This window comes from Heloderma suspectum, chromosome 3, assembly GCF_057233095.1.
Source record: "Heloderma suspectum isolate Gila_16-S chromosome 3, 16-S_ref, whole genome shotgun sequence".
Classification (NCBI taxonomy): domain Eukaryota; kingdom Metazoa; phylum Chordata; class Lepidosauria; order Squamata; family Helodermatidae; genus Heloderma; species Heloderma suspectum.
Genome location: NC_139460.1, coordinates 271220964 through 271230997, shown reverse-complemented (window position 1 = coordinate 271230997; position 10034 = coordinate 271220964). Strand labels below are relative to the sequence as shown.

The 10034-nt window shown below is 43.9% G+C and overlaps 1 protein-coding gene across 1 annotated transcript in view; it reads right to left on the bottom strand.

Moving 5' to 3' along the window:
• Nucleotides 1-3826: 3826 nt before the first annotated feature.
• The window catches only part of RAB6B (RAB6B, member RAS oncogene family), a 106826-nt gene continuing 100618 nt past the window's right edge, over nucleotides 3827-10034 (bottom strand). Inside the window, exon 8 of the mRNA XM_084846950.1 lies at nucleotides 3827-6919. Within this exon, the coding sequence (XP_084703076.1) occupies nucleotides 6855-6919 (65 nt within the window). The 3' untranslated portion in view covers nucleotides 3827-6854. The remainder of the gene's footprint in view (nucleotides 6920-10034) is intronic.

Here is a 10034-nt window from a genome sequence, read left to right as displayed (position 1 = left end):
TTCCTGAGAGAAAGTGGTGGCAGTTCTCCCCATTACATTCATTGGCTAGTGGTGGACTAGGAATCGGTCCTGGAGTCAGAGGTGGTCCTGATTCACACAGTAGGTGAATAGAATTCCCATTTTACCGGTAAGAGTTTAACTGATGGGGTGCGTGTATACAGAATAAATACTTCGTTGCACATGAACGTGTTGGGAGCCTGCTGCTGGTACCTGTGGCAAAATATACATCAAATTTTCAAACATCTCTTGGTGAATGCTTCCCCCCCCACACACACACCTGTGAAGAAAAACATGTTTGAGGAGACTCCCCTAAGAGTAACTTGCCTACTGCCTCCCAAATCCATTGCCAAATACACCATATTGTCTGCCTCTTTTCTCCTCATCCATTTAGCTTATGCATACTGCTCCAAAGAGCTTAGGGTCAAAACCCGATTGTCTGAATTAAGAATTGAGAGTAGCTAACACTTGTCATGGCTGTTGTCTGAACTGCGATAGTAAGAGTATGTCTTTCTTATGGGCGGCTGACTTGTGTGAGGGATGCAAAGGAGCAGATAATGGATCTGCAGTTCCTCTGAGGAAAAACCCTGTGGGGAACATTGTGGAGTGTGATGCAGGGAGAAATATAGTTTCAGAAACTCGACTAGATGATCTTTACGATCCTAGTAATTTCCAACATCCTATACAGTTCAAATGTAGATTGGTGGGTAGGTAAGATTTACGGCTACAAAGCAGAAGATGCATATGCTGAGTACTTTGAAAGTCTTGTCTGAGAATAAGAGTGTTATTCTCTGTTAACAGAGGAAATGAGAAGGGAAAGGAGAAAACAAGCATTTATGCAGTAAGAATTGCGTGTGTACAAGTCAGTGTTACAGCAGTGTGTTGATGCTCCTTTTCTCTTTCTCCAGAAACTTAGGAGATAGCCTCAGCTAACACTGGTGCTTACAGCAGCTGGAGTTCGGTTGATATGGTGAAATTGTTAGATACTGGCCCTATTCACATGTAACTTGGGGACGGGTGGTTAGGTTAACCATGGTGCATGGTGGTTACCATTAACCACTCCATCTGCTCCTGCCACATGTGCATGGAACCACAGCCCACAGTGTGGTTAGCCTAACCACCACCACCCCTGTCCTGCAAACCCCTGCAGCCCTCTGGCTGACCCACCACACATCCCAGTGGCCTCAGGGGAGCAAGTGGCCATCTTGTGGCCAGTGCTACAGCTGCTGCCTCCCCACTAGGTTGCGACACATGGGGCTTGGGCCCGTTCTGCCACTGGACACATTCTGGACACGTGGTCTGTGGTCTGGCTTTAATAGTGTCATTTCCATCTTTACATTCATAAAACAATTTCTCCCCTAATGAGAACTGATTTGGTGGTGTTGATGATAACACTCTTGCCAGTTGGCTTTTTGCACATCTTTGAAGAAACAAGATCTGTCTTTCCCATAGTGGACGCCAGGCCACAGCAAGCGCAGGTGTTTAGAAAAAGGCCCCACAGACAACATCCTAAGCCATCATGGTTAGCTCAAAATGCTTAACCAGCATGGCTTAGCATTATGTCTGAACAGAAGCACTATGGAATTTTACCCATGAAATATTTCCCCTGAAAAATTCTAGGCAAGAGACCATGTTTGAGAGTAAGACAATTTATTGTTCATTGGACTAACATGCTAAGTTTTTAAATACAATCTCATGAAAAGTTGATGTGGCAATCTATATCCTCTACAAAGCTAGTGAGGAACTGAAAGGCCATGACCTAAACTACCTGCAGCCACTCTGTGCTGTCTGAGTTCAGAAAAAGGGAAAATGAAGAATGATGGAGAAGATGAACAGGGATTTCTCAAGAGACAGCTCACATCTGTAGGTCCGGAATAACCATTCATCTAGGTATACTACAGAGCAACTTGATGCCCTTCATATGTTTTGGACTACAACTCCCAGAATTCTTGACCATTGGCTATGTTGGCTGGGACTGATAGAATTGGAGCACATAACATTTGGAGGACACCAGGTCGGGGAAGGTTGCTATAGAGTATCAGGCCTATCAAGCCGAGGTCCAATCTGTTTGAGAATTGTCTGCGTCTATGTGTGGGGATCGTGCCTAATCTCCCAGGGCCAGGCTCTACATTTCCCTAGAGCATAACAGCTATTTTAATGTAGTCGTCACCCTCCTAATTGGTAGCCCACACAGCATAAAAAGCAGAATGACTGTGCCAGTGTGGGCTTAGGAGAAGGGTGCTTTGCCTCTCTATGCCTGAAGGCATAGGGCAGATGGCTCCAAGACATGAGGATCCTTGAATATGGTTTAACATAGAAACCCAAGTTCATTTAATCCTAGACACACACACGGATCTGATAGAAGTTCAAAACTATGTTTTCCACTTATTTAATTCAATATTGCATTTTGTTTCTGCTATTGAGTCCTTTTGTGGGCTACCAAATTTAGAAATATGAATGAACCCTCCTCGCTGCTCTTTTTCTAGCTCTGTATGAAAAAAAGTCTTCTCCCACCCAACCTTTCATCGAGTTTATAGTTCCCTCTATGAATAGTACAAAAAAGAATTTCCGAGTGTCTGAATGAAAATATGCTGGGGACCTGCTGGTTGCTAACTGACACAGCCACTTGGCATGTTGACGGATAGCAAGTCAAGCTGCAACCTAGAAAAGCCCTTGAAATGCAGGTTGAGCCAGGACACTTCTGCAATCTTATTGTGTGCTCCATGAATTACTGTGCCAAATGGAAATTGGTGATGTATCCATGCCAATGTACAAATCAAGCCAACCATTCAAGGTTTGTCGGGAGGGTTGACCTGCACAGCAGTGCTTGTCCATGTAATGGCTGCCATCTGACTGTAATCTTGAATGTACTTGAGCATTTTTAAATGAAGCCTGTTTGATTGCATCCAAGCTGTAAGACCGCAGATATGTGACCTAACCAAGCATGTGTGGGATTAGTGGGGTAGAAGAAGGGTGCCTTGCCTCTCCATCCCTCCATGTTGGAGGAAGCAGTACTCACATTAATTTGGAGGGAGCCAGCACCATTTTTGAAAAAAGATCTATATGTTGAAAATGCTAATAGTAGAAAATGGTCCAGACCAAGATTGCTTAATTGCAAAGTTTTCCCATAAGCATGTAACTTTTTAATCACTTGGTATGTGTGTGTTTTAATGGAAGGAAGCTATCATTGTCACCTTTCTGTGGCAATCTGGAGGAGCAGCAGGAATTCCTAACTTAAAAGTGAAAGTGCAATGCTGAAGAGTATAGTTACAAGGCATTTTGGGTGAAGCATGTGTGTGGTAGTGCGAGTTGGTCTGTGAAGAGGTTGTACCTTTTGTCTAACAGAGCTTCACTCTATCTGTGGGGCCTGAGTACAAGCATCTTTCTTCAATTGTTAATTTAACTTGTATTACTCTTGGAGTACTGCATGTTTGTTGATGGGGGAAGGCTTTCAACATTTCTTGCTCCCTGGGTGGTAGAATTCTTGCCAATCCTTCAACTCCACTCTTACCATTCATTTTTACTTCTGGTCAGCTGTGCTTTTGAAGAAAACGAAACCAAATCTCCAACAAGGCTCTGTGGTGTGCTGTAAACGTTGGCCTTTTTAAAGGTTTGGGACTTTCCAACAGTTACTGCCATTCCTTAGAGTTGTCTTATGTTGGTAAACCCTACATTTGCTTTTGTAAATCTTGGTAGGGTCATGTTTCCATAGTCCAGTTGTTTCCTTTTCCTTTGTTCATAATGTGAAATAGCCTTCTCAGTTTCTTTCTTATGCTGTTAAGGTAAACTTTTGTATGCCTCCTGCAATTTCTGTTTTGGTTTAAGCATGTCTGTGCATCCAGAGTACAATGTAGGGATTACTTTTCTGACGAGATTAGTTAAAGCTGTTGGATGATGACTTTCCTTAGTGACTTTTGTTTTTACCTAGCATAGACTCAATATATTTTTGTGGACACTTTTCTGCCACGGCACTCAGATGTTTGATCCTTTAGAAAATCAACTACATTCGATTTAATTTAATCAGGCACTTTTCTGTTTCAAGATCAGTATCTTCCTGTGGATCTCCTCTTGACCTTCCTCTAACTATAAGCCATGTTTCTGCCTTCTTTGTTTACCAAATGCAAGTTGATCAGCTCACTTACCTTATAAGCCTGACTTGCTTAGTATTGATTTTCTCCAACACATTTTCAGTTCATCTGTTTTACCCTTTGCAAAGTGCTCAATTATGCTCTTATGAAAAACCTTGGAGAAGGGAAATCTGATGGACAGTAATCTTTCAAATCAAGTCTGCTCCTGGGAATTTCCATATTGTAATAGGGCCCCTTCAAAAGGTCTGTGTCCACTTGATGAACATTTCACATGATATAACTGTGAAACATACGAAGTCTCAACAATTTTCATCTTCAAGATCCTGAATTATGCTTTTGTGATACAATATTGGAAAGAAAGCAGGAAACAAACGGGACAATGCTGTGTTGAGGATGGAGGAAGCAAATGAAGTGACTTAGCGGCTCTGGTGATGAATGAGGCAAAACATAAAGCAGGAAGGTCATGGAAACTCTTCAAAGGATGATGTGAACGGTAGGAGAGGGAAAGAGAGGAGAAAAACAGCAGGGAAGCTGACAGGTCAAAGGAGAATTGATTTGGGCAGGAAGAAAAACTCTAGACAGTTGATCACTGTTTCTGGCTGCAGGCTACAATTAGACAAACTAAACTGCATGGTACTAGTGCTTCTCTATGGCTACTAATGAGCAAAAGAGGCCTCCAGAGTATGTGCTGGGTTGTGTGAGGGTTTGTGTTTGGCTGTACAGAAATGGCACACAATTAGCACTATTCTGTAATGAGGAAAATACTTGCCATATTAATTCAGTTAATCACTGTGACATTTCTATGACTTTGGCTAAAATTTGTACTAGAAAACGCAGCAACCCTTATGCTGCGGCATTGATTGAAATGACAGTGAGGTAACATGAGCTCTCATGACAGCCACTTTCTCTGAAGTACTTCCAGGATGTGACTACATGCGCTATCACACATTGACTTGACAACATCTGGAGATAAGTCTTTATGCATTTTTTCTAGTTTCACATGTATCTGAGTTTAATTTGTTGAAGACATGACAAATCACACTTTCCCCCCAACAATAACCAAAAAAAACTTCTAGACCCAAACACTGCAGCAACCGTAATTTTCCACAACTGTTGTTGGCTGCACTCTCAAGTCATAACAGTGGGAGAAATCAAGCAGCTGTATTGTGCGTGGGTGTGTAGACATACACCTCCACACAGCCATGTGTGTTAATGTATGTTTTATGTCAATATAAAACATGCATAAACATGTATACAAAAATTAAATACATTATCTATCGCTTTTTCGTTGCCAAGGCAATAAACATTTCTAAGGAGACGGTCTTCCTCTTTCACTCTTCATTCATGCAGAAGTTACTATCACGCATAATAATGATCAACCACCACGAATAGTACAGTTGGCTAAAAGTAAGGTGATCCCACTGGGCAACTTTTTGAAGTTACAGTAATTGATAATTCTGTTTGAATCTTGGCCATCATTTTGAGTTGCTTCCTTGAAGAAATTTACATCTAAGAATAAGCTTAGAGAGCCTCTGAGCAACATTTTTCGGCCAACCCTTTTTTTTGCCAAACTATTGTAGTGTTTTTTTCAGTCCAATTTTCAGGTACAAAGTGGCGGCTGTAATTGATTGTGGTGGGCCCTCTGCAGGGCATCAAGGCTACTGCAGAACACCCTGGGCCAAGGAAAGTTCCCTCCTGTGCAAGCACTGAGTCATTGCTGACTCCTAGAGGGACGCCGCTTGCGCTGGTGTTTTCATGGCAGACTGTAGCGGGGTGGTTTGCCACTACCTTCCCCAGTCGTGACTACCTTTCCCCCAGCAAGCTGGGTGCTCATTTTACCGACCTCAGAAGGATGGAAGGCTGAGTCGACCTGAGCCGGCTACCTGGGACCCAGCTTCCGCTGGGATCGAACTCAGGTTGTGGGGAGCGTTTCGGTTGCAATACTGCCACCTAGTGTGCATGTGTGGTGGCTTATGCTAGCTTGTGTGACTTTAAAAAGTTGACATTCTTAGACTATGTGACACAAGTGAAGGTCTTAAAACAAGTATCCACTGTAGTAGTGCTAAAAAGAAACATCTCCCATGGTATAGTAAAATATAGTATGAAGCATGATAGTAAGCTGTGCATGCAATAGAGCCCCCATGAAGTTGTTTGGGAAATATGGAGGTGCACCATCACTATCATGAATAAAATTTCTCTAGTTGTTGTAGCTCTCTTCCACTTATATATGGCTATATAGTCGGAGATCTTGACTGCACACAGGTAGTTGTCACATGCTTTGCTAGCCTGCTACTGGAGCGTGAATGGTACAGTTAGTGTTTAGTGAACCAATCAGGGACTAGTTTGCTACAAGATATGTCTATAGTTTATGCCAAACACTGAAACTAGCCCGCCTGTATAATCTTGGGGTTTTCTCTGTAAGTTTACAAATATACAATTTAAAAAAAAGTACCCAAAAAAGGATATAAGTTCCCATGGCTGAAAGCTGTATACACACACAATTAAAGTGTCTTGTTTAAAATTCTGAATTGTTTTGGCATTTTTAATAAAGTACAATATATTACAACTAAACCGAAAAAGAAGATAGAACCAATGTTGACTCATGTATTCTCATTCTCCCCCCCCACCCCCACCCCTCAGAGATACACAGAGAGAAAAGAAATCCTCCCCATCCAATAACTCAATTCGTATTATTAGGAAGCTAACCAATAGGAAGCAACACAACAAGCGTGTGGTGTCAAATGGAGCTGACGAATCCTGCGCTTTGCATTAACAGGAACAACCTCCTTCACTGGCTGGTGGTTCCTGTGGTTTGTCCAGTTTAATGTCAATCACTGAAGAAAAGAGTTAAGGGAGATAACAACCAATGGAAGAGCTTCCTGCTTATGTGGTGGGTTTGTTGTTCTGCGGGAGTGACAGGTCAATGAGGTGGTCTATCCCTGTACTATTGGTAAAGAAATCTTGTTGGCATGTTACTCCTGCAGAATGCCTTGATAATGCAGGCAAGAGATATGCACTGCACTCACAGCAATTTAAATGCATCATAAAAGTAATTTCTGACAAGGTATTTATAAAATGCTAGTAATATTATAAAATATTAACAATACTTGTAGAGAAGTCCAGGGGTAGTGATAAAGAATTCTAGGATGCACAAATATGTTGATGACCTCACACAAGCACTGTCCTAATCTTCACCTAACACCTTCAAGAAAGCCACCTACAGTCAACCAGTTCCACTCAGCAGCTATTCTAGGGATGGCAGAGAATTCTGCCACGGACCTCGGTGAGGCCGAATGCCAGCGCATTCGCCCCCCCGAAATCTGTGGCGGAATGGCCTGCCCCCCCGCGGATCCCCCCTGGGATGAGACTTACCTGGGGCGGATCTTCTGGGCCGCGGCGGCGGCTGGTCTTCTGACCGGCTGCCACCGCCGCCAGTTGTCTTGTAAAAAAACACACAACCCCCCCCCCCGACATGATAGGCTATGTAAAGATTTACGTAGCCTATCATGGCTGGGTTAACCCCCCCCCCCAAAAAAAAACAACGTGATAGGCTACGTAAATCTTTACGTAGCCTATCATGGCTGGGTTAAAAAACAACAACACCGCGTAAGCAAATGGTGGCGGCTACAGCCGCCACCATTTGCGTTCCTTATTTTTGCTGTCTTAATCTACGTAAATATTTACGTAGATTAAGACAGCAAAAATAAGGAACGCAAATGGTGGCGGCCGTAGGTGCCGCCATTTGTGTACACTGTGTTTTTTTTTTCTTCCCCAGAGCCCTCCGCAGCCAGAAATCCGGCTGCGGACGGCTCTGGCCTGGCCGGCTGCTCCACGGAGCTGCTGCGGAGCACAGCCGGCTGCGGAGGATTCCGGGAGGGGGGAATGGATCGCCTCCCCCCCCATCGAGGATTCCGGGGGGAGGGACAGAACGCCTCCCCCCCACCATCAACATAATCCGCGAACAGGTAAGTCACTTTTGTACATCCCTAGGCTATTCAGTGCCAATAGTCTTGTGAGTGGCTCCTATATGATGTGGTTGGGAACTGACTTCGTAGCCTGGTGTTATCTTTGGATTTATTTAACCAGTGGTGGAGGTTAAATAATCGCACACCCATTATAACAGGCAAGACCTAACCTGAACCCCATGATGCATCTGCCTCTTCCCTTCTTGCTACGAATGAGGTGTTAGTCCAACAGCTGGACCAACAGATGCAACTGAACAGCCAGACAGCGCACTTCCGTGGAGCAAGGTAACTTAGCAGGTGCTTATTTTAACATGACCACGGAAGTGTCTTCGGACAGCGCTGGCTCTTCGGCTTAGAAATGGGGATGAGCACCGCACCCTAGAGTCGGACACGACTGATTGGGGAAACCTTTACCTTTTTACCTTACAAATTTTAAAGTATCCTACCTACAAATGCATCTGGAGGACTCTTCAACGCACAGAAATGTGTCACTTGACAGGCAAATTATGGCTCAGGCTGAATTCTTGCCTCCCAGAGCAGAGAATTTAGCCCCGAGGGCTCAAAGGGATGATGTCAAGTCTCTTGTCTTTCTTAACCAGTTGCAAGCTGGTCTCTCCTACTGGGCGCAGCAAGTGTAAAGGCCAGACTATACTCTCTGCATGTGGTGCTGACATATGTAATCTATATCAAACTTAGCCCAGGCCCCCAAGGGAGTGGATCTTTCCCAGCACAAAAGGCAGCAATTAGACTAGAAGAGCTGCTGTCAGTCACATCAAGGCACCCTCTCTCTTCAGCCACAGCGGTTCACAGGCACCATGTCATCCCGCCCCCCCCCCCCGCCCCCAAGCCAAGTGCTGCTGTGGCATGCTGCTTCTGGGGCAATTGGGGAGAATTACAAGCAAGGCTCAGGAGTTGTGTCATTGCAGCCCGAACCCAATCTTCTCTGAGTAGGAGAGAGAATCGGTTTAGACAATCAGCCAAATCAAATGATATGAACTTTTTCCTGGCCACTTCAGGCTGCAGGTGGTGGGATTTTACATCTGAAATGTTTACCCTGGTCAGCCAAGCCCCCCCCCACCAACCCCCCCCATTCATGAATAGAACTCCCTCTTTCTCTCTCACACACAATCTTTTGCATGTAATGGGAGAAGGTTGGGCTCAACCCTTCCCACTGGCATGATGTTTTATAGACAGAGGGGTTTTTTTTGTTTTAATAATCATGCAATTCTCTCTCACACTCACACACACACACACACATACACACACACAGCCCTGGTGCAATCCAAGGAAAGGGTTACCACCCTTCCACCCCCTTGCTTGTATAAATTGGCCTGAGAGAAGAATTGGCACACTCTCTAAGCTTTGGCTGCTTTTGTTTTCATTATGAGATGTCTCATGTTATGGCACATAAGAAGGAAGAGTAAGGAGCAAGGTATGTAGAAACTAGGGTAGCAGAAAGCACAGACAGGAGAAGAAAAAGGGGGATCAAGACAGCCCAAAACACCTGTTGGTCCAGCTGCCCATGGGGGAAAATACTCAAGGCACACGAGTGAACCAACCCCCCAGTTCAGAAAGATCTTCCCACTTCTGAAATCTAGTTTGCACAGGATTTGGCCTCTCCAAAATGCAAAGATCTGGATCCATGTTCCATCTCCTGTGGAAGACAGCCTAACAATAGATAGTGTGAGAAACTCCAAACATGTGTACAAGTTCGTTTGATTGTGGGTTTGCTTTACAAACACAAGCCTCATAAGCACATTATCTATAAAAGGGAAGTTACCTGACATCGGAAGTTGCAGAAAATAACCAAGATTATGAGCTTTGTAATGCAGCAAAAATGAAAGAAACACACACACACACACACCTTGATTAGGTTACCTTCACAATGACTGACTGCCATCAAGAAGTTTGATCTATTACCATCACATCTCTTAGCAATGATAATAGATTAAATTCTACTATTCTAAATTATTCTACTATTCTA